Source organism: Lemur catta, chromosome 17, assembly GCF_020740605.2.
Source record: "Lemur catta isolate mLemCat1 chromosome 17, mLemCat1.pri, whole genome shotgun sequence".
NCBI classification, from domain to species: domain Eukaryota; kingdom Metazoa; phylum Chordata; class Mammalia; order Primates; family Lemuridae; genus Lemur; species Lemur catta.
Genome location: NC_059144.1, coordinates 27,685,695 through 27,710,271, shown reverse-complemented (window position 1 = coordinate 27,710,271; position 24,577 = coordinate 27,685,695). Strand labels below are relative to the sequence as shown.

The window sequence follows — 24,577 nt, the reverse complement described above, 5'->3', positions numbered from 1 at the left end:
TAGGTCTCTGATCCACATTGAATTAATTTTTGTATATGGCATGAGGGAAGAGTCCAACTTCATTCTTTTGTGTGTGGATAACTAGTTGTCCCAGCACCATTTGTTGAAGAGAATATTCTTTCCCCATTAAATGGTCTTGGCACCCATGTTGAAAATCAATTGACCATAGATGTGTGGATCCATTTCTGGATTCTCAGTTCTATTCCATTGATCTGTATATTTGTTCTTATGCATGTAACACATTCTTTTGATTGTCATAGCTATGTAGTCAGTTTTGAAATGGGGAAGTTTGAATCTTCCAACTTAACTATTTTTCAAGATTGCTTTGGGTATTCAGGGTCCTTGTGATTCTCTATGAATTTTAGGATCAGTATGTCCAGTTCTGCAAGAAAAGCCATTGGGATTTTAATAGGGACTGTATTGAATCTGTAGTTTGCTTTGGGGAATATTGCTATTTTTACAATATTAGGTCTTCTAATCCATAAACATGGGATATCTTCCCACTCATTTAGATCTTTAACTTTTTTCAGCAGTGTTTTGTAGTTTTCAGTATATAAGTCTTATACCTTCTTAGTTAAAGTTATTCCTAAGTATTTTATTCTTTTTTATACTGTTGTAAATGGAGTTTTTAAAATTTCTTTCATGAGTTGTCCATTGTGAGTGTATAGAAACAATTGATTAAATCTGTTATTTTGCTTAACTCATTTTGTAGCTCTAATAGTTTTTGTTATGTAGATTCTGTAGGATTTTCTCTATATAGGCTGAGAGCCTCTGTATAGGCTGAGAACCTCTGAGAACCTCTGTCATCTGAGAACAGAGATAATTTTACATCTTCCTTTCCACTTTGGATTTCTTTTAATTTTTTTTGTTTCTTACTTATAAAGTTGAACACTATGGCTAGAACTAGTTCCCATAGAATTTTGCTGACACTGGTTTTAAGGTGTTGAGTAAATGGTATTAGAAACCTTTGTAGAGCTCCTTGTTTTGAGACTGTGTCTCTTAGAAGAAAACTGCCTATCGGTGCATTGTGATGAGGCTGTGCATTTCTTTTTTTCTTTTTTGAGACAGAGTCTCACTCTGTTATCCTGGATAGAGTGCAGTGGTATCATCACAGCTCACCATAACCTCAAACTCCTGGGCTCAGGTGATCCTCCTGCCTCAGCCTTCTGTGTAACTGAGACTCAGGCTTCCCACCATGCCGGGCAATTTTTTTTTTTTTTGGTAGAGGCCAATTTTTTCTATTTTTGGTAGAGATGGGGTCTTGTTCTTGCTCAGGCTGTGATCCTCCCACCTTGGCCTCCCAGAGTGCTAGGATTATGCAGGTATGAACCACTATGCCTCGCCTAGAGCCTGTGAATTTCTTAAGAGTAAAATCTGTGTCTACTTGTGCCTAGCACAGTGCCTTGCATATGTTTAGCCCTTGAAGGGTGACTTGGCTCCATGTGGTATAAAACTGCCAGCTTCTTTGGGCCCACACCTGCATTCTGGTCTTTCTGCATACCTCTCACGGGTGGGAGCTGTGTGGGATAGGCTGGGACGGCTATCTTTCATTTAACCAGCTCTAAGAAAAATGCACATAAGTCAGACTTTTTTCATGGATGGACAGGTAACTCAATTTAGACATTACAGGAAGTATTGTGCTGCTTTAAAAGCCAAAGTGCCCAATTTATAAAATTGCTCAGTGCATTGGTATTCCACCTACTCTTTGAGGTTAAATGCTTTTCTATTATTTGACAGGTAATCTTTTCTTCTTCTTCTTTTTTTTTTTTTCCTCTGTAACCTGTTTGAGCCTAGTCTTTAAAATATGTGTATCTGCCAGAATTACTTTCCATTACATTTTTGTGAGACTCAAAGTCAGGTTGCTTAACTCAGCTATGGTAACTTCTTTGTACGCTGAAGGAAGATGGATGCTCAAGTGTTCAGGAAGTGTCGTGGTCACCTTACACTCTTCTAAATTATCCCTCCACACTTCCCCACCCCCAGGTTCTGAACCTCAATAACAAAAACAAAAGATTTGCTTAGTTGCTTCAAGCTCCAAGGATGCACAGACAGCAACCTTCTGGACAGGGCGACCAGCTCGTCCCAGTTTGCCCAGGACTCTCCTGGTTTTAGCATTGAAAGTGCCACAGTCCAGGAAACACCTCAGCCCTGGGTAGACCAAGACAGATGGCCACTCTATTTCTACATCCCTTCTTGGCCCTGCCTTTGTTCTTTCCCTTCTTGAGGCCAAGTACTGTGAGGCAGAGGAGAAAGATTTGTCTTTATCTAGACATCTAGACTTATAGGGGCTGTCAGCTGCAAGAAGTACTCTGAGCATATATCTAGATCCTCAGTCCTCTCTGATATCATTATGAGACCTCAGGAATCTAGTCCAGGTGTTTAACTACTTACATCAACTTTAAACACATAAGAAGAAAAAAAACAACTTATCCCACCAGTCTAGTACATTGCATATTTAAATTTCTGCGTGTCCACCATTACCTCCCAAACTATTTATGTATGCATATTCCTAGATGTAGATTTTAAACAAATGTGCAATCATAATACAAGTTGTGTTCTTTATGTACACTTTTGCATTTTTCTACATAGTTATATTTATCATTTAAGTGACGTGAATGCCAAGAATAAACATGTGTCACTCAAGTTTGTTTCTTACAATGTGGGCATAACTGGAGTCTTCAGTCAAGAGGCTTAGATCTGGGTGAACAACTTCAAGACTTTTATGGTAATAGAGTATTTGGATTTATAAAATAAAAAACATTTTAAAGGGATTCTTATGGTGATAGACTTATACATCTTGACTATGGTAGTGATTACACATAGAATAAAATTGCATAGAACTAATTATTAATAGATAGGCACGCACAACCGAGTGTATGTAAAACTGGTGAAATCTGAATAAGATCAGTGGATTGTTACCCTTGTCAATTTCCTGGTTATAAAGTTGCGTTAGAGCTATGCAAGATGTTACCATTTTGAGAAACTGGGTAAAGGGTATCTGGGATCTCTCTGTATTGTTTCTTACAACTACGCATGAATCTGTAATTATCTTAAAATTAAAAAGTTTAAATCTTTTAAGAATAAACACCTTCTTAGAAAGTAGCTTTTTTTTTTTTTTTTTTTTGAGACAGAGTCTCGCTGTGTTGCCCAGGCTAAAGTGAGTGCCGTGGCCTCAGCCTAGCTCACAGCAACCTCAAACTCCTGGGCTTAAGCAATCCTACTGCCTCAGCCTCCCTGGTAGCTGGGACTACAGGCATGCGCCACCATGCCCAGCTAATTTTTTCTATATATATATTTTAGTTGGTCAGATCATTTCTTTCTATTTTTAGTAGAGATGGGGTCTTGCTCTTGCTCAGGCTGGTCTCGAACTCCTGAGCTCAAACAATCCACCCGCCCCGGCCTCCCAGAGTACTAGGATTACAGGTGTGAGCCACCGCGCCCGGCCTAGAAAGTAGCTTTGAAGTCCTTGTGAGATGCTCAGTAACACATTATACATAGTTCATTTTCCTCCTTCCTCTTTTTAAAGAATAGCACCCCCTTCAAATAAAACTTAAAAGAAGAAAATGTTAAGGAAAAAACAGACTACCAGTTTATTTCCAAGTAGTTTATACCTTAGTACTCATCTTTGATGTCTTAGGAAGCCATTTGCAAAGATGGTCCTTCATGTAGTACAGAAAAGACAGTGGGAACACATCAGCCAAAGGAAAGGAAAACCTTTTGTAGGGTGAATTGCCTCTAAGTGGTTCAGAATTGCTGTGCAGACTTTTCATTAGTGTCATTTCTCTCCCTGGTTGTAAGCCTTCTATGGCTTCCTTCTGACCAGTAGCTTTCAAACTTTTTTTTTTTTTTTTAACACTACAACCCTGAGTAAGAAATGCCTTTTATATCAAAACCTTGAATAAATGAATGAATGAGTGCATATATACATATGTATGTAACTGAAACAAAAGTTTCACAAAACAGTGCTCACCTCATCTGTGGTGCATGCTAACATTTTCTTTCTATTCTACTTAATTTTTAAAAATAGTGGTTATAGCTCAGTAATTTGAGTTCTCAATTCTTTGTTTTTTGTTTTTGGAGACAGAGTCTCACTCTGTCACCCTGGGTAGAGTGCAGTGGTGTCATCGTAGCTCACTGCAACCTCAAACTCCTGGACTCAAGTGATCCTCTTGCCTCAGCCTCCCGAGTAGCTGGGGCTACAACTGTGGGTCACCACGCTCTGCTAATTTTTTCTATTTTTAGGAGAGATGGGGTCTTACTCTTGCTCAGGTGGTCTCGAAATCTTGAGCTCAAGCTGTCCTCCCACCTCAGCGTCCCGGAGTGCTAGTATTACAGGCGTGAGCCACTGTACCCGGCCACAAACTGTTTTAGTTATAAAGTTGAACACTATGAAAAGTTAAAATGAATAAACTAGATATAAACATTTCAACATGGAAGACCTTAATATAATACTGCTTAATGGAAAAGCAAGTTGCAGGATGATATACACAGCAATTATTAAAGTACATTAAAATATATAAAACTACTGTATCTTGTTTATGGGTACATACATACCTATACTGATTCCAATGGTAGGCAACTTTAGATAGAGCTCACCTCTTGTCAAAAAGGGAGAGGAAATAAAAGGGGTGATGTTTTTGTTTATATCTTATAGATTTTACTTTTAACATTGAAATCAGAAGCAAACATGGGAAAATGTTAACATTTGCTAAATCTAGGTGGTGAGTAGAAGAGTGTCTACTGTTTTATATTCTTTTTTTATCTGAAATATTTTGTAATAAAAATAATTCTTTAATGAAAATGGACTTCTGTGCTATCTACTTATAAACCTGTATTGTTGTCTTACAATGCCATTATTATCTGGCTCCAAGCTACTTCTCTGAACCATAGGACACTTCAGCTGTGATCTGAGTTTCCCAGTTTATACTCAGACCTAAGTCTTTTTTGTACTTAGATGCCACATTTGGAGAAGGAGGCTATAGTTTGTAAATATTTCCTGGACAGTGTTTGCAGTGAGTTCAGGTTACATAGCCATTTCTTCAGCAGGGCTAGGGAGACAGTCTTCCTGAGCTATGGGCTAGGCTGTTTGCGTTTTCATGTGGTGAGCCATTTTTTTTTTTCTGGATTAATCATTAAGGCAGGAGGCACTTGACCTTAAAATCAGGGTGTTGGAACCAGAGAGATCGTAAGATCATACTAGTTATAGACCCTGATAGCACCCAGGATTTTATAGAATCCGAGTGTTGGGCATCATTATTTCCCAAAGAGACAGATGCCATCATTTGTAAGATGTTTTAGAAAGGATCTGCTGCTCTTGTCCTGTAATGGACACTTAACACTGGCAGTCTTTGCCAACTTGTTGAGCCTGCAGTAGAAATCTTTGCAATTTTTCAGTGACTAATTTTTTCCCAACATATGTAGGATATAAGGAAAGTGAGTACAGACTGTGAGAGTATGTGTGTATGTTTTAAAGTTTTTGTTATCCTGTTTCTCTTCTCTTAGGAATCAACTTCTGAAAGTTAAAATTGAATTTTAACTTTTCTAATACCATTTTTTTTTTTTAATTTAAGGCTGTTTCTGATGCTTGGAAGCTATCTTTTCATCCACAAAGATGGTAATAAATCTTTGCCTCCCACAGTTCAGACCAAGAATTCACTGCAACAAGGTAAACAAGACAAATATATACACACATACTTAAAAATATACAATATGTATTCATGTATTTAGTCATTTTCTGCCTTGTGTATGTGGACTTGATGCAGGTTTACTGTACTTTTACCCTCATTATTTTAGATTTCACCAGATGGTATTTAGGTAAGCATGGGTCAGGCTCACCTCTGGAATCTCACAGCACCATTATGAGGTGAGCTGTGAGTCATTTTGTGTAGGGTCTTCTTCATTGTGCTCTTCCCTCCTTGGTGATCAGTTTCAAGCTAGTCACAGTCATAGCAAAGATAGAAATTCTCTCCTCCTAGTTCTTGCTAGAAATACTGGCTTGCATTTGTTATATGGGTGCCTTGTTATTTGGATTAAGCTTCCTCCCCTTTTGTGCAAAGGAGGGTATCTATCCACAGCACAGAGGAGGGAACAAGGAAACACCGTGGGAAAAACTGAACCCCTTCCCTAATTTGGAGTTTCTGCACCCAGCATTCTATTTCAAGTTTCCAGATTGTTAGGCTGACTCCTTTGGACAAAGATATCTTAACAATTTCCATTGGTTATAACAATGTCCACTGATTAGTATTAGAAATATTAAGGGGGGAAGAAGTTACTTCCGTCCCCTAGCACTGCAGTCCCCAAGCCCCGGGCCATGGACCAGTAGTGGTTTGTGGCCTGTTAGGGACAGGCTACAGAGCTCCGACCCTCTCCTTCCTCCACCTCCTTGGAAAAATTGACATCCATGAAACTGGTCCCTGGTGCCAAAAAGGTTGGGGACCACTGCCACATTTAGTGTTCTAAATTTCAGTTTTTTGTGCATACATTTTTTTTTGAACCAAGTTTCATCATTCATAAATTTGCAAGAAGCTTGTTTATTATGCCTTCCTATGAAACTGTCATAATAGGTAGGGTCCAAAAACAAAATTGAGAACTTTAATGAACATTTTTGTTTTCCCCTAAGTTTTCTTCTGAAATAAAAAACCACTAGTATATACCCCTTTTCACAAAGATATTATTTTGAAGGGATTTTTGGTTTGATTGGGCAGGGTTTTGTTGCTCATATTTTTAATGTTGGCCAGTACTTGGGGACACAGTTACCCTCAGCCTTTGACTTGATCTTGGGTGCCTGCAAAAAAAACCTATGACAATTTAGTTTAATAGAGGAACTTCAGATTTTCTTTAAAGAGTTTTCTTAAAAGTGACAAGTTCTTGAAAACTAGTTGTCTTCATTTGGATCAATGTGTCTCACATTTGTTATTAAATCTAGATATCAGCTGATGGTTATGAAGTAGAAAATCTCATCTCTGAAGACCTCACAAAGAGAAGTCATGGTTTTAGGACAGAGTATTTCATTAAGCCACCAGTCTATGTGACAGTTTCCTTTCCCTTTAATGTGGAAATCTGTAGGATTAACCTAGACCTCACAGCTGGGGGAGGCCAGAACGTCACTGGCCTGGAAATGTACACATCTGCCTCATGCAGCAGAGCATCTTGGAGCACGCCCGAGTGCCGGAACCCAGGCCCAGCCGAGCCATCTGTCCCGGACAAGGAGTTGTTCACCTTGGTAGGCAAAGTCTTACTGAAAAACCAGAGCCAAGTGGTGTTCAGTCACAGGGGCTTCAAGGCCAGGCCACCTTTTGGCCCAATGGAAGTCACACTTCCCTCCCCTGCTGTTGTGACTCAAGAGCTTTGGAATAAAGGGGCTCTTTCCCTTAGCCATGTGGCCCACCTCAAGATTTGTATCACGCACGTGACAGGCAGCGGTATTCCTTGCATCAAGCGGTTAGAAGTGTGGGGTCAGCCGGCCAAGACCTGCTCTCAGGAGGTGATAGACAGCGTTCTCCTGGTTGCCTCAGAGAGCCTGCCCCAGGACTTGGCTCTGCAGGCCCCGGCCTTGCCCATGGAAAGTGACTGTGACCCCGGGGACCAGTCTGAGGGTCAGCAGGCCCCCACCAGCCTGCAGGAGCTGGCTGAGGTAATTCAGGATGTGCCTGAGGAGTTCCTGGATCCCATCACCCTGGAGATCATGCCCTGTCCCATGCTGCTGCCCTCAGGCAAGGTCATTGACCAGAGTACGCTGGAGAAGTGCAACCGCAGTGAAGCTGCGTGGGGCCGAGTGCCCAGCGACCCTTTCACGGGGGTTGCCTTTACTCCACACTCCCAGCCCCTGCCTCACCCCTCCCTGAAAGCTCGGATCGACCACTTCCTGCTCCAGCACACTGTCCCTGGCTGCCACTTGCTTGGGAGAGCACAGACTACACTGGCAGTGACTCCTTCTTCCATTGCTCTGCCCTCTCGGAAAAGGAAGATGGAACAGGCTGAACAAGCCCCGGACAGGAGCCTTGGTATAAATGCTTCCTGTTTTTCTACCACAAGCCCTCTGGTCTTGCCCACTACCTCAGAGCACACTGCTAAGAAAATGAAAGTCACCAATGAGCTTGGCCTGACACACATGGACTGCTCAACAGGTAATTCACCGTCCTATGTCCCTGGCCCATTGTTATCCCTACTCTTCCCAGCTGACACTGGAACTATTGCCCTTTGCTTTATGCTTTGCCAGCTTAGATTCCTCAGGCTGTGCCCAGGCTTCTTCCTTCTCATTCCTCATCGTGGTCCCCCTCAGCTTTGTCTTGGAGGCCTTGGAGGGGCTAGATGTGCTCACATCTATTCCAGGGCTTCAGTCTGCATGTTTGTTCCTCTCTCCAGGGATAGTCCCACTGGCAGTTTGGCCTTCCTCGGGCTCCCTTTATGTGCCCTGGCTGGGTCAACACTTCTTCCTGGGCTTGAAGCCTCTGGTCAGAGCTGCTGGGAGGAGAGACACCAGTCCCTCAAAGCAGACCAAGCCTTCCTTCTGGTACCTCACGTAAGGTTACTCGTGTGTCAGTGGGCTTCTCTGGGGATTGTTTCTAACCTTCACAGAGGTGTGTTGTTTTAAGTACATTGAAGTCCTCACCTCACCATGAGGTGCCAGGAGCTCACAGAAAAGTATTGAAGTACTAGGTTGTAGGCCCTCCTTTCAGGAGAGAGTTGCTGAAAAGAAAATCCACACTGAAGGAAGTACAGTTAGTAAAAGTGTGGACAAATGACAACATTCTTCAGTAAGAGATCTGGGCTTCCTGCCTCTTCCCTGCATTGCCAGTGATTTCTGGGGCCATTGATGCTGCCCTCTCCCTACAAGAGCAGCCCTGGTTTACCTGGTGACCTTTGCGGCTGGATGTGTTCAGCGTGAATGTTTCAACCTACATCTGATGTTGGCTCTTAGGCTGAGATAGATCTGTTTTATGGTGTTAAAGAAATACTAGTTACGGCTGGGTACAGTGGCTCACACCTGTAATCCTAGCACTTTGAGAGGCTGATGGGGGAGGATCGCTTGAGCCCAGGAGTTTGAGACTAGCCTGGTCAACATAGACCCTGTCTCTACAGAAAAAAAAAAAAATTAGAAAAATTAGCTGGGTGTGGTGGCATGCCCAGGAATTTAAGTTTGTAGTGAGCTGTGATAACACCACTTTACTCTAGCCTGGGCAACAGTGGGAGACTCTGTCTCAAAAAATAAAAAAATAAAAAAAAAAAAGGAAGTATTAGTTATCTATTGTTATGTAACAAATTACCTCAAAACTTATTGGCTCAAAGCAATGAACATTCAATATCTCTTAACTTCTGTGGGTCAGGAATCCAGACCTGGCTTGGCTGGGTCCTCTGCTTCAGAGTCTCTCTAGGCTGCTGTCAAAGTGTCGGCTGGGGCTGTGGTCCCCTCCAAGCTTGACTGGGGAAGAATTTACCTGCAGGCTCACTCACATGATTGTTCAGGATTCAGTTCCTGGCTGAATTGTTGGGCTGAATTGTTGGACGAGGTCCTCAGTTGTTGGCTCTTGGTTGGAGGCTGCCCTCAATTCCTTGCCCTGTGGGCCTCTCCATGGGGCAGTACACTCTGTGGTAGCTGTGCATTCCAGAGAAAATAGGCAAACAAGATGGAAATCGTGGTCTTGTATAATCTGACCTTGAAAGTGACATCTCTCACTTATGCTGTATTCTATTTGTTAGGAGCAAGTCACTAAGTCCAGCCCACTCTCAAGGGGAGAGATACCCAAGGGCTTGAATATCAGGAGGTGGGGTCCACTGGAGAAATTTCAGAAACTGTCTTACACCATTGATTCCTTTTTTATTGAGTGTTTTCATCCAGGATTGGTGGTCAAATTTCTTTTTTTAGAGACAAGGTCTTTCTGTGTGGCCCAGGCTGGACTCAAACTCCTGAGGTCAAGTGATCCTCCTGCCTCAGCCTCCCCAGTAGCTGGGACTACAGGTACATGCCACCACACCCAGCTGCATCCTTAGATCTTTTAATGTGATAAAGTACATTAATAGATTTTCTGATATTGAACCATTCTTATACTCCATTTGGTTGTGATTCTTTTAATGTCCTGCTTGGTTCTGTTTGCTAGTGTTTTTATTTAGGATTTTTACATTCATTATGAGACGACTATAGCTATGTATGAATTTGTATATTATCTTTGGTCAGATTTTGGTATCAATGATTTTTTTTGTTGTTGTTCCATAAAAAGAATGTAGAAATTTTCCTTTTCTATACTCTGGAACAATTTTTTTGAAAATATTTATTTATTTGTATTTTTTGTAGAGACAGGTCTCGTTATGCTACCCAGGCTGGTTCTGAACTCCTGGCCTCGAGCGATCCTCCCACCTCAGCCTCCCAAAGTGCTGGGATTACAAATGCAAGCCACTGGCCTAGCCTTGGAACAATTTAATAGTATTAGAATAATCTACTCGTATACACATTGGGCAGAATTCCCCAGTGATTATCAGTGCCTGGTGCTTTTAGAGGGTAGCTCTTTGACAACTTTTCCTTTTTCCTTGTGGAAATTAGTATGTTTAGATTTGATTATTCTTTTGATTTCCTGTTTTTCTCTAAAAGGCTATGCAAATAGTGTGCTTAATTTCTAGTTAACATGACCCCCAGAAACTTTTGGAAGGATCTGAGGTATCATGGGGTGAGACAAGGAAAAAGGTCTTTTGACCTCAGTGTCTGTTTGTAGAGGTCTCAGTGGTGTTGGCCTTGACAGACTTGGTGACATAGGACCACGCTGACTAGTGCTCCTTCAAGGCCCTAAGCTGATGTCCTGTGTCCCACAAACTGTAGACAAAATGTTATACTCTCCTCTTTGGGGGCAGTCTTGCAAATTTTGCTACCAGGCAGGTCCTTGGGGCCTTTCTTGGGCAGCTGTCCCCCCACCTCTTTTGCCTTCACCCTCATTCCTTAGCTTGGCTCTCTGTTGACCAGTGGTCCCCTGGGATTGTGGGGTAGCGAGCAGGAGGTCTCAGGCATTCCATGTGGTCACGGCTGCTGTGTCCCCCTTCACAGGAGAGAGAGGACACCAACACCTAGAGAGTGCAGGCAAGCAGCCCTGCAGGGTGGGGGGCCTCCCGGAAGGAGGGGTTGGGGAAAGAGAAGACTAAGGCTGCCTGGGAGGGAAGGGGCAGGCAGGGAGCAGGAGTCCAGAGCTGGCTTGTGTTCGCCCGACATTTCCTGGGCCAGCAAGGAGGCCTTTAGAAAAAAGCATGCAGTTCTGCAGTTGAGCCACAAGGTGGCCCACGCCTGCCCAGCCATTTGTGTAGGAGAAAAGCCAGAGCCCAGGAAACCTGAGGCTCGTGGGATGGGTGGGAACAGACAGGGTTCCCAGGGCTTTAACTCCTGGTGTTCTGTCACCATGGTCCACTAGTAGACATTAGGAAGTCTTTACATTTATATGTATCTGAAGTTGGAAGTGCCATTTTTGTAGTCCTCAAAGGACTTGCATCTTGTTCTTGCCAAACCTGTCTCTGGATGTTGTGGTGTGCACATCTCTTGACAGATCCAGTGTCCCATGAGCAGAAGCTGTCACAAAGCTTGGAAATTGCCTTGATGTCCACCCTTGGCTCCATGCCCTCCTTTACGGCTCGGCTGACCAGGGGACAGCTGCAGCACCTTGGCACAAGAGGGAGCAGCACTTCCTGGAGGCCTGGCACTGGCTCGGGTAACATGGGCCCCGTCTGTCTCCTTGGAGCCTTTGAACGGGTGGTGTGTTCTCCGTGCAGGATGCTGGGCCATGTCTTCCAGGGCTCTGTGGACTCGCGTGGCCAGGCTTCTCCCCTGTTCCAGCACCCAGTCTGGGGAGAGAAGCTGTTCTCTTGCCTTTTCCAGAGAGAGTTAAGGGGCTTATGGTGAAAAAAGGCTTTCTATAGTCAATCCTTAGTAATTCTGTGGACTAGGGCTTGGCTGTCCTCTGCTGTGTGTGTTTTTCTTTTTTTAAGATCTAATGTTAGTAATTCTCTCTTGAGGACTTTTGTTTCTCCTTTTTTCTTTGTTTTCCAAAGCTAGTCTCCTGTATGACATTTGGTACACTTTATGTAACTGTGAAGGGAGGTTTGGGGTTGAGTATGTCGTCTTCCTCCTTTCCTATAAACATTTAATCAGTGTCTTGGGAAAGAACAGCAGTGGCTTACTGGGCCAATTTTTGCCTAAAGGGAACATGGGAGCACTTTGTGTGACAGACTCTGTCAGGATACAAAGTGAGAGGAACTGACTGCAGTGCTGTGGCATTTCTGACAACCTGAGACCTGGTGGGGCTAATGCCAAGGCCTGCACTTGATTCCTCCTGCCTACACAGAGCCAGAGCCTTCCATTGTCTGCATCCCAGGCCATCTTCCCCTTCTGCCTCTCCTTCCCCACTTCCCTGTCCCTCTCCTGCCCTCTCTCATTATCCTGACCATTCTCAAGAACCTATCTTGTCAAAGAATCTACTTCTAACATGGAAGTCACCCTTGGTTTCCTCCAGCGTCCTCACTCTGACATTCTGTTCATTGTCAAGTCCTGTCCGTACTCCTCTGAAATAGATCTCAGGTTAGTCCTCTCCGCCTCCTTCCTGTGGCTACTGCCCTGGCCCCAGATCCTGCGCTGTGTCCCCCGGACTCCTGTAGTAGCCCCTGCTGGTCTTTCTATCGCCACCCTTGCCTTACTGTAGCCCGTCATTCTCACAGGACTCAGAGGGATCTTCTTACAATGTCAACTGATCATGGTGCCTCATTTCTTAAAATGTTCCATAGCGTCCCATTGAACTTAGAATAAAGTCTAAATTCTAGCTGAGTACGGTGGCTCACACCTGTAATCCCAGCACTTTGGGAGGCCGGAGGGAAGGATCGCTTGAGGCCAGGAGTTTGACCCCAGCCTGGGCAACATAGTAAGACCCCTTCTCTACAAATAATTTAAAGAATTAGTCGGGTGTGGTGGTGTGCATCTCTGTTCTCAGCTACCACCTACACAGGAAGCTGAGGCAAGAGGGTTGATTGAGCCCAAGAGTTCGAGGCTGCAGTGAGCTATGATTACACCACTGCACTCCAGCCTGGGTGACAGAGGGGAGACCCTGTCTTTAAAAATATAACTAAAATAAAATCTAAACTCCTGCTGCCTCTGAGGTCCTGCATGCTGTAGCCCCCCATCTGCCCTTCCCTGTGATCTCTTCTGAAGCCACACTCTGTGTCTTTTCTCTTTCTTTAATGGACCAGCTCTTTGTCCTTGCTGTCCTTTTTCCTCTGCATGGTTTGCCCCTTTTCATTCTTACAGCTTTTCCCACAGGAGGCCATGCTTGCCCACCCTGTCCACACTCAGGTCCCTTTTTCATTCTCTCTCTTAATCACCTCAATTTGCAATTTTATATTTGGGTTTCCAGTCTGCCTAGGACACAATAGTCTTTTCCTTGATGACTTTTATTTTCTGTCGCTGAAACTGCCCCTGGGGCTCTAGGTCTCTGGGATGCTTTCATGGGACTTTTGGTCAGTGCTGGAGAGAATTGAGGCCCTTGCTTGCTTCCTGGTGTGGTGCCAGGGGTGATTTTTAAGATTCTCATGGAAAATAAGATGTTAAGACTCTCAGGGTGCACCTGTAGGTCATGCAGATCTCTGAGACCTCTAGCACGAAGCCTGCATAGAAGGGGCACTCAGTAAATAGCAGTCTCTTTGCTTCTGTTGCCTTCCCTCCTTCCTGTCCTCCCTCCCTCCTTCCCTTTCTTGTAGCAGTTCACCTGTGAGGAGAGGAATCCCTCAACTCATTGGGTAATTCCTGGCTTGTGTGCACACGAGAGACACCTGGGACTTTCAGGTTGCTTAATGTTTGGCCCAAAGCAAACACCCAAGGCCAGGCCACTCTCGTTCTGGGCTACAGCCCTCAGGGGCGTAGAGGTAGGCAGCACTGTCTAGACCACTCTGTAGTTCCTGCTCCGTTGTGAGGACTTGGGGTGCTCAGCACAGGGCACCCCTGCAAAGCAGCTGGCTCCGGAGCTGAGTTGCATTTCTTTGGTAACTGGGCCCTTTGTGTAGATGTCAGATCTTCATCACATGTTTTTTGTTTGTTTACTTTTTTCGTTACTGGCAGGATCAACCAGGTATATTTATCCCATTATTGACTGAGCACAAGGCATGTGAGGTGCTGCGCTAGGCCCAGAGAATAAACACATGAGAAGCACAGACATAGTCCTGACCCTCCAGGGGCTTCCAAAGCCTGGGGGCGGAAACAGGCATGTGATCTGATGGTGTGAGAAGGGCTGACAGGCTCTGAAACACAGAAAAGGGGCAGGCGGGACAGCTTCCTGGAGGAGGTGTGGTTGAGCCGGATGTCTGGATGAGGGCATTCTAGGCAGAGGGAGCAGCGCCCAAAGGCAGGAGGCCGATGTCACATGTGTAGAAAGGAGGTGATGGGGGTTGCAGGACCCTAAAGGCTGAGGCTACGTGTGAAGGGAGGGAGGCTGGCTGGGCCCCTGGCCGTGCAGGGGGTCTTGACCATCCCAGAAGATGGAGAGCCCCTAAGAGGTATCAAATAGAGGCATGGGGTGTCAGGCTACATAGATGGGTCACTGGAGAAAATTTAGGACAGCTTGTGGGGACAAGTCTGGAGGAAAGTGACCAGGGAGGACGAGATGCACTGAGTGGCCTGGATTGTGGTAATGGAAATGGACAGACAGGAGGGGCTTCAGTAAGCATTTCTGAAACACATCAATTTGAGGTGCCTTTTGGGGTCCCCGGAATAGTGGTGGCCAGGAACGAAGAAGTGGATCACATGAGGACAGGCGGGCCCAGCCCTGCCGTTCTACAGAGCAGTGGGGATTTGGTGAGAAAGAGCCATGGATACGGCCTTGGGGATGGGGGTGCAGGAGCTGCCCAGTGGCCCTCACTCAGGGAGACCCTGCGGGAGTTGAGAAGGACAGAGACCTGCCCGAGGCTAGGGCAGCGCAGGAAGGGGACTGGGAACAGGAGCATGAGGGGCTCAGGCTGAGGGGCTCAAGGGAAGCAGGCGCCAGGCCCAGGAGGCAGGTGCACTGCAGACAGACCTCAGCCCTGCCCTCTGGGGACCTCCCTGCCCACCTGCCCCAACCCAGGTCCAGCGGACCATTCGCTGCTGTTTCCTTTTCTTGTGCATCTCACCGTCCTGCAGTTTACGTCGTCAGAGCTGTGCTTGCTCTAGCCTTGGCAGCCTGTCTGAGGGGAAGGGAGCCTGGCTGGGAGACCAGGAGGAGGGCCCAGTCCTGCCTGCTGCCCTGAGAAGCCAGCTCTTCTGGCGCACTCATGGGAGTGCTGAGATTCGGTCAAAGACCACAGAGAGAAGCCTCTTAAGTTCCTAGGCCTCCTGCCACCCTCCCTCCCACATCAGCCAGAGGCGGGCTAGGGAGGGGTGGAGCTGCAGGGGCACACGAGGGACGGCCCTGCCTCTTCCAGAGTGCCTGGACCGAGCAGCAGCCTCCCTAACCCTGACCTGTTTTCCTCCCTGATTTACCAGAGCAGCCTGGGAGCGCCCCAGGCCCCGAATGTGCCTCCTGCAAAAGAGCGTTTTCCCCGTACTTGAAAAAGGAGCCCGTTTACCAGCTTCCCTGTGGCCACCTCCTGTGCCGACCTTGCCTGGGTGAGAAGCAGCGCTCCCTGCCCATGACGTGCACGGCCTGCCAGCAGCCAGTCGCCAGCCAGGACGTGCTGCGGGTCCACTTCTGAGTGAGCAGCCCCGACTGGACAAGACCCGTGGCTGGAAAGAGCAGAGGGGGAGCAGAGCGAGGTCACAGCTCCCCTGAGGTCTGGCCAGGTCCCAGGCACAGAGCTGCCTTTTCTTTCCCAGGGGGCTTCCCTTTGTCACCTCACGGTGCAGCACAGGCCCAGAGTGGGGGTGGGGGTGGGGGAGGAGCCCTCCACACCTGCTCAGGTGGCACTAGGATAACAAAGCCATAGGGTGGGGTGGGAGGCGAGGAGGAGATGTCCCTGCCCGCCCCCCCCCGTGCCTCCCTGCCACTGCCCCCACTAGAGCCCAGGACCTGCTGGAGCCAGCCCCACGTGGGCAGGGGACCCTGCTGGGCCCCCACGATGTCAGCACACCCCTGCCGCGGGGGTGTGCATGGAGCACAGTACGCGGTGCCTGCCTCTCAGGCTGTCCAGACTGCGGAGCGGGGGCTCCGTGCGGTGCATGACGCAGCCCACACTGGCGGCCACTCCAAGCCTTAATAAAGTGATGGTTGACGTCTGCTGCGGGCTTCCTTCTCGTAGAGCGCCTGTGTCATCCTGCTTCTGTCCCCCTCCTACACCCACACAAGCAGAACTGTCACAGGGCAGCCGGGAGCAGTCACTGCGTCACTGCAGCCTGCCAGGCTGTAATTCCCGTCAGAGGCCTGAAAGGACAAAAACTCCCATTTTCAGATCCATCCAGTGCTTGAGGCCCAGACTCCCTGAGGGATGAGCCCAGGTGGGCGTGTGGGGGGTGGGGGCTGAGTGCCACCCTCTGGCCAGGCGCCACCACCTCTCAGTGCCTGACACTGCTCTCTGAGGGGGACGGTACCTTTTCTGCGTGTGGCCCATTTCAGGAAAAACACTTGTTTATGGGCTGTGGGGTTTTTTAAATCCAAAATTTAGCTTCGTGGAGTCCCAAGGGGAAAGTTGTCCCCCTACAACTGTTTACTACATCAGCTAGAATCCAATCACCAGAAGAACGTCAGCGAGCAAACACACGGCGCTGTTCCCTGTTCCCTTCTCAGCTCGCCTGGGAAGGAGCAGCCTAGAGACACTCTATACTGTACTTGCTCCTTAGCTTAATCAGTCCCAGGCACCTGTGACAGGCCACGGTTACACATTCCTGGTCGCTTCAGGACACCCAGGGCTCCCATCCAGACCCAAGAATTCAGAGATCTGGGGTTGGGGGTCAGGCTACAGTTCCCAGGGGATCTGTCCACAAAGGTGGCTGCAGAGACGTGGTCACACCCTTCCCTCCACTTCTCAGAGATGTTGACCTTGACACAGCCCAACCGTGAGACTTCAGGGACTGCACGGATGGCCTGTCCTGCCCTGCTGGTGACACGCCTGTGTGCCCTTTCCTTTAACTGTCTGTGCCAGCCCCGAGTCTTGCCTGACCCTCCCTGCGCGACCGTGGTCTTAGAAAAGCCCCAGCATGTAGCAGAAGCTCTTCTTTGTGTGTCGGGGGAACCTTTGTTCCCTGTCATGGTCTTAGGGTAGCAGCCTTGTTCCCCCCGACCAGGGCTCTCTGACTGCCGGCAGCCCTTCTCTCTGGGGGACATCCTGTCACCCAAACCCAGCGAGCGCTCTGCCAGTGTGTGGCCTGCGTGGGCACAGGGTGCACACAGGAGCGCAAAGCTGCCTCCCCCCAGCGGCTGTGCTGGAGCTGCTGCCCACGGCTACTGCGGGGCCCTGGGGGTCTGCATGTCTAGCCGCTCCTGCTCCCCGGGAAGACCAGGCCTGGGAGCCACCTGGGCAGCCAGCACCTGTCCTAGGTCCGGGTGGAGCCTGGACACCCGCAGCCCTGGAGATGCATCCATTTTTATCTCATTTTAAAGACTGTTCCAAGAGCACATGGTCTTTTCACCACCCTGGCCAGAAACATGCTAAGCACCACTGGGCTCTTTTTCTGTCCCCCAAAAATGGGAATAAAATGTCTCTTGCTGTCAGCTTCTCTGAGAGCAGTTTATTTCTCATGAGAGCCTGGGGCCAGGCACAAAGCAGCTTCCCAGTCACCAAGCAGAGTTGACCTGCGCCGACTGGGAAGACTCAGGGCCCCAAGCCTTGCTGTGTCCCCGCTGCCCTCCAGAAACTCTGCACACCCTCGCCTGCACGGTGTTTGGGACACATTTCTCTTCCCCTTCCTGCACCATTTACTGGATGGAGGACGAGGCTTCTCTGGGCCGTGCAGCACCAGGGCCCTCAGCGGGCAGGAGCCAGGGTCACAGCACCCCGGGGGACTGCGGTCTCCAAATGTCCACTCCCCAGGTGCAAAGGTGAGACCTGCCGTCTGCTGTGTGGAGCCCAGGCTCTGGCCCTGGCCACTCTGTCCCACTGGAAGGGGCTGGGTGAGGCCAGCTGCTGTCACCCTCCTGAGCAGGCGGAAGGGCGGTCAGAATCAGTGGTGAAGGCAGAAGAAGTAGAAGAACCAGACGGCCAGGAAGAATAGGAGCAGCTTCTCATTGCTCAGCCCGCAGTGCAGCCCCCTGCAGCTGGGCGGCTGGGCCCTGCGGCACCTGGGTGCTGGGGCTGAGCAGGTCTTGCCAGCCCCACACCTGGCCTGCCTCCTCCTGTAGGTGTCCAGCGTGAGGCCACTCAGTGGCTGGGCGCTTTTGTATCCCCCAGGAGACGGGGCCCTCTGACGCTGCGGTTGCTGTAAGTAGGTCTGCAGACAAAGGGACCTGCCCCAGAAGGAAACTGGCTGCTGGGCTGCAAGGCTGCTGCTTGGCCTCCCACCTGTGTTATTGTGACGCTGGCCGGCTGCCATTGTGATGGCCACTGGGGAGGGGCTGCTGCTTCAGGCTGGCCCTCCCCCACGGAGTCTTCTGTGAGCAGTGCCAGCTCCACAGCTGACCCCTCAGCTTGTCCTCTCCCCACTCCCTGTGCCTCGCCTGGCTTCTCAGCCCATGTGCACGTGGCAGGACCTTTCCTTCCAGCATGGGGTGGGAGGGGCACTGTCCGGGTTGGGAATTAGTCGAAGCTGCACTGTCCAGTGTGGGAGCCACTAGCCTCATGTGGTCATTCAAATTAATTGAAAGTTAATAACATTTAAAACTCAGTTCCTTTGTCACACCGGCCACATTTTGAGTGCTTCATAGTCACATGTGGCTGGTGGGTGCTCCGTTTGGAGCATAATCCCAAAAGACACAATCCTGAACATCAAATTCCTGAACATTTGGGGTTATGGCGTTTATCACTGTGTCAGGGTCATGATCAGCAGCAGTGAAGAGACAGCCGCCCAGACATTGTGGTGTTTTCTCTTCCAATACTTGTCTGTAAGGGAAAAAAAAATGTATCTATATATATATAGTATGTGGTCTGTTGCTGGCTATTTCTCTTAAAATCATTTTATGGACACTTGTCCTTGTCATTAGATACTCTTCTTATTATAAACCTAATTTGCAAGAACAAGTCAGAATATCCAGGAAATCTCTGTGAAAGGACAAAACTCTTGGTTGGGAGTGGGGAGAGCTAAGCCATGAATACACAGATCAACGGACCAGAATTAAAAACACAGAAAGAGGCCCCCGTGGAAGCTTCGTGTACTATGAAGGCAGCATCACAAACAAGTGAGCCTGGGCCTTTCAGCAGGTGGTGCAGGAATCCCAGGAGAACGAAACCGTGTGAAAACTAGAGGAACATGGAAAACGACAGGATTCCTGTAAAGCCTGTGAGTGAGGAAGACTTTCCTGATTCAAAATCCAGATACGGGAACAGAAAAGATTGATAAATTTGAATACATTTAAAAAAAAAACAAACTTTCACATGATTAAAAAATCCATTAGCAAAGTAAAAACAAATTACAAGCTGAGAAAATACATTTGCAACCTGTATTAAATGGTTAATATTCATAATATATAGCTTCTAAAAATAAGAGATTCACAGATGCTTCTAAACATGGAAAAAATGTTGAACCTTGCTCATAATATGATGACATAAAAAAGGACCGTGACATATCATTTCTTGCTTAGCAGACTGGCAAAAATCTCAATGTTTCACCACAGTCAGGTGGTGGGGCCGTTGATTAATGGGGCTGTCACACCCTGCTGGGTGGAAATACAAGGGGCATGAGCTCTGTGGAGGGGAATGTGGCAATATCTAGCCACGACGCATATGTTTGTACCCCATGTCTAGGGATCTAGTTGGAGGACCCCTGGGGACATGTGAAAGGATTTCCGGCCCCACCAGCACGCAGCTCAGGCAGCCGGGGCTGATCCTTGTGGGCTGAGGAGCCACACTGCCCTCCATGGAGGGGCCGGCTGCAGCCAGCCTGTGGGCCCAGAAACAGGTGCTTTACACACACGACTGCGCATGTGTGACCATGAGATCATGGAGACCCTGAAGGCCATCCATGCATGTTCAAAACCTTTGCAAAGTCTCTTTGCAGTTTCTATGTATTAAGAACAATGTCCCAGGCATGGTGCTAAGTGCTTTATACGTATTATCTCATTTAATCCCCGAACTCATAGTTGGGAGGAAACCAAGGCTCAGTTCCACCAAGAGCTGCCCTGGCTGGCTGCGTGGTGTAGTTGAGTGTCCGTGGTTGGGTGGTCTCCTGTTGCAGAGCCTGGGCACCGGCAGCACTGATCTGGCCAGAGACCACCCAGCCACACGGACCTCTCACTCGGGTCCGAGCCCACCGTGCAGTCCAGAAGCAGAGGCACAGCACAGTCTAATTATGGAATCACAGCGTCATGACCAGGCTGTGGCAGAACTTCTGAAAACTCAGTATCACACCTCTGGGCTTAAAAATAGAAGATACTCCCCCAATAAAGGCTCAGCAGAGTTAGCCCCACATAAATGGATAAATCTCCTGTGAATGGTGGGAATGTGAATGGAAAAGTACCTGTCCCGGTCCCCGTACAGTTCCTACAAGAGGAGGGTGTGGGTAGGAGTAGGTGCAGAGGGGCTCTAGAGTGGCCCTCGGCAGGCCAAGGGCAGTGGGTGTCAAGACCCTGCTATGGAGACCCCAGTGTGTGACGTGTGTGGCCAAAGGAGATCCAGTTTGAAAGAGGAACTGGGTGATTGGGAAGCCGTGTGTGACTGGTAACCAAATGAATGAGCCCTGCGTGGTCCTGGCGGGGTGGGAAGGCTTGAGACACAGATGGGGACAGTCCCGGGAAGATGTCCGGAAGCAGAGGGGAGTGGGGAAGAAGGGTGGGCCGGGGCCGCTGGTGTCCCCTCTAACCTGGTAGAGAGAACTGGGCTTGAAAAGCGAGGGGGCCGAGAATGGAGGGTGGGGACAGAGGCACAGGCTGGCCTCCCCCTCCCAGGATTCTTGATTCCCTTCCCTTGGGCCCAGGGCCCAGACATCAGCACTGACTCAGCGGATGATATGCAACCCCACGCCTCAGTAATGAGGACGCTGTAATTAGCCTCAGAAACCAGGAGCCTCCAGAGAGAGCCCCTCTCACCTGCCTGCCTCCCTCCCACCCACAGGATGAGATGGGGGGAGTCTGGCCCCTGGGACTGAGGAGGGGACAGGGGAGGGTGAGCAACAGGGGAAATGAGATGCGGGCCCGCATTGTGCATGCGATGGCCTCAGTGAGGCCTCTCTGTAATGAGAGGAGGCATGGCGGTAAGCGGCCCACAGCCTGGAAGTTTCCTCTGCAGAGGAGCCCATGGCAGGCGTGGGCACGGCCTGGCTGAAGCTGCTGGAGCTTGGTCTGTGGAAAATCTGCAAAGCTGACCCTGTGGCCCAGCCAGAGAGTGATCTCAGCTGCCACAGCCAGAATGTCACTTCACACTGTGGGGTCCCTCAGCAACCCTTCCTGAAGGTCCAGTGGCTGCTCCCTCATGGCTCTCCCAGCTGCTCTCCCGCCTTTCAACTGTCCTTGGGAACATCCGTTCTAGCGCTTGGTCTTCCCCTTCCCTCCTGGCTTCAGGCCACTGTGAGTGTGTCCAACTACTGGTTGCCAGTTATCAGGGACGCCTCCCCAGCCACAGGGGACCTGTTTCTTGTTTTGGCCCTGGGTGGGCCTGTGGCTGCTTTGACCACTAGAGCCTGGCAGAACTGGGCCTGAGTGATTTCTGAGATGGTCATGAAATGCCATTCACGTCACTTCTGCCTTGTTTTCTCGAACTTTCACCCTTGAAGCCCTCAGCCACCGTGCAAAGCTTCAAGAGTGAATCCAGGCTGGGTGCGGTGGCTCACGCCTGTAATCCTAGCACTCTGGGAGGCCAAGGCAGGTGGATCGCTCAAGGTCAGGAGTTCGAGACCAGCCTGAGCAAGAGCGAGACCTTGTCTCTACTAAAAATAGAAAGAAATTATATGGACAACTAAAAATATATATAGAAAAAATTAGCCAGGCATGATGGCGCATGCCTGTAGTCCCAGCTACTCGGGAGGCTGAGGCAGAAGGATCACTTGAGCCCAGGAGTTTGAGGTTGTAGTGAGCTATGATGATGCCTCTGCACTCTTGCCTGAGAGACAGAGTGTCTCAAAACAACAACAACAAAAAAGAAGTCAACATGGATGATTAGCATCCAAATAGCCAGCTCCTCCCTGCAATACAAATCTGAGTGGCGGCACCAGGCTGAAGTTATTCTACAGTAGACCCTGTAGATGCTGCTTCCAGATTCTCTTTACTACCGAGTGCACCCATCCCAGATGTGGTGAGTGTGGGTTGTTAATGGTTTACAGCTGGCCTTTCTCCAGACTTGCCCTCAGCTGGCAGGAGCCAGCTCAGCAAGAGAGAATCCTTCTCCCCCACCCCCTTTGCCCAATGACTAATACACAAATATAAAAAAATCCACCCTCCTACCCAAGGTAGGGCAGCTCTGCAGTGGAGTCTGGCTGAAGTTCCACCCCAGCCAAGACCCCTTCTTTACCTAGTCTCCTCCCCTGCCCTGTCCAGCTTCACTTCCTCCCCGTGGGGTGCTCCTGAGAGTCCTCCCTCAATAAACCGTGTGGACAAGAATCCCAGTCTAGGGCGCTGCTTCTGTGGAACCTGACACGTCCATTTCATGTGCCATTCCTGGGTCCGTGTTCTGCAGCCCTCCAGCACCAGTGTCCAAGCTGGTCCTCCTGCCTTCCCCCAACCTGTGAGCTCCAGTAGCCTTTCAGTCAACTCCGTTAGCTCCAGTTTCCAGAGCCTGCTACACAACGTGGAAGCAGGAGCAGAAGGCTGGCACTAGACGCTCAAGAGTATGAGTGTTCTGTATGACTGTCCAGGAAGGGGCAGACCATAGTGAGACTGACGTCTGTGTTCTGGTTTGGACGTCGGTGCCCCATGGCAGGTGGGGGTGGAGCGGCTGAGTTGTAGAAGCCGCGTGCTTACTGAGCATGGGGTTCTGCCAGGCTCTCATCTGCTGTCACAGGATTTCAAGGCGTGAGGTTTTTAAGTCCCAGACAAGAGAGGCCCTGGCCTTGGCCCCATGCCCTAGAGAGCATGCTCTGGCTCTCTGTAGGGTGGGATCAGAGGGTATCTACACCCTGAGGGCTGTGGGCTAGAACGCCTTGCCTAACTTTCCCACAACTGCTTCTGGGCTGGAGCAGTCCTCTTCCCTGGTGTGCAAAGGCTGGGTCTGAGCAGTGGGAAGGGAGGCAGACCTTGAACCTGCAGGCTCCGGTGCCCACACATGTGCATGTGAGGTCCCTCGGGACAGGGAGAGACTAAGGCTACAGGGAGAAACCATCTTTCCCAAGCTGCCAAGTTCTGCTACAGAACTCCAAAGGGTATGAGAATTCCAAATCTAAACCTGGCCTTCAGGTTATTGTGAACATGTATTTGTCAAGGCAGGAAGTTAGAACATGTTTTATTTAACATTTTATTAGCCTGACTTACAATTTTTAAGTAATTGATCATATTTAACCCCAGAATCCACAAAAGGTTGGACTGATACTTAAACTTTTTGTTATGGAAAATTTCACACACATACAAAGTGCACGTTAATATAATGAATTCTTGTGTACCCGTCACCCGGTTTCAACAATTCTCAACTCATGGTCTTGTTTCTTCTGCATTATTCTTAACCAATTTGCCCCTCTCATTATTTTGAAGCAAGTTAGGGTGTCACTAGCTTAACACATTTAGAGCACGATGGTGGAACCTCTTCCTATTCTATCAGAATGGCACATCACAGCCTGGGAGAACCCATCAAAGAGTCACAGATGCAGGAGCAGTGATCCCTCTCAGGGGTGCTCTGGAATCACAATGCTAGTTTTGGATCCTGATTCTGTTCCTTACTGGCTGTGGCACTCTAGGGAAGTTGCTGAACCCCTGCTGGGCTCAAGTGATCCTTCTGCCTCAGACTCCTGAGTAGCTGGGACTACAGGTCTGTATCACCATGACTGGCTCAACGATATTGTTATAATGTATGTGCTGAGAACGTGCTGTCAGCATGCAGTAAATGTTAGCCACTCTACTCCCTATTTATGTACTTTTCCTGTTTAGTGTAGGAAATGGATGGTATTAACAACAGCATAATAAATGATCAGAGGAAAGCAATTCCTTATTAAAACATTCCAAGGAATTCAGCTTGCTTTGGAGGAGTATAGAGATATGGATTAACCTCAGATATGGTTTAGTGAAGCTACTAAAAGAATAGGAATAAAATTTAAAGATGATCCATTAGAAGACAGGAAAGAAGGAAAGAGAAGTGAAAAGGTATCATAGTAAATAGAAAACAGAAGCTAAATGTTTGCAAATCAGCCCAAGTAGATCAGCAATCACTTTAAATGTTACCAGATTAAGCTCACCCTGTTAAAACAGGAACTCTTAGGTTGGATAAAAAGTAAAATCCTGCTACAGTCTGTTTTAACAGACATACCTAAAGCAGACTGACACTGAAAGGTAGATATAAAAGGATGAAGAAAAAGAAAGCTAATGTAGGCAATTAACATTAGGCAAATAGAATTTTAGGCAAAATTATTAACAGGATAAAAATC

General features: G+C 48.2%; 1 protein-coding gene across 4 annotated transcripts in view; it reads left to right on the top strand.

The window, feature by feature from the left end:
• Positions 1 to 16,207, top strand: part of UBOX5 (U-box domain containing 5) — a 30,299-nt gene extending 14,092 nt beyond the window's left edge. Inside the window, exons 2-5 of one of the 4 annotated variants that reach the window (XM_045528964.1) lie at positions 5,571 to 5,665; positions 6,926 to 8,126; positions 11,523 to 11,684; positions 15,476 to 16,207. In XM_045528964.1, the coding sequence (XP_045384920.1) occupies positions 5,612 to 5,665; positions 6,926 to 8,126; positions 11,523 to 11,684; positions 15,476 to 15,684 (1,626 nt within the window). In that variant the 5' untranslated portion in view covers positions 5,571 to 5,611 and the 3' untranslated portion in view covers positions 15,685 to 16,207. Of the gene's footprint in view, positions 1 to 5,570; positions 5,666 to 6,925; positions 8,127 to 8,364; positions 8,522 to 11,522; positions 11,685 to 15,475 lie in introns of those variants that run through there. The other 3 variants (XM_045528965.1, XM_045528967.1, XM_045528966.1) reach the window with 3 other exon arrangements.
• The last annotated feature ends 8,370 nt before the right edge of the window (positions 16,208 to 24,577 follow it).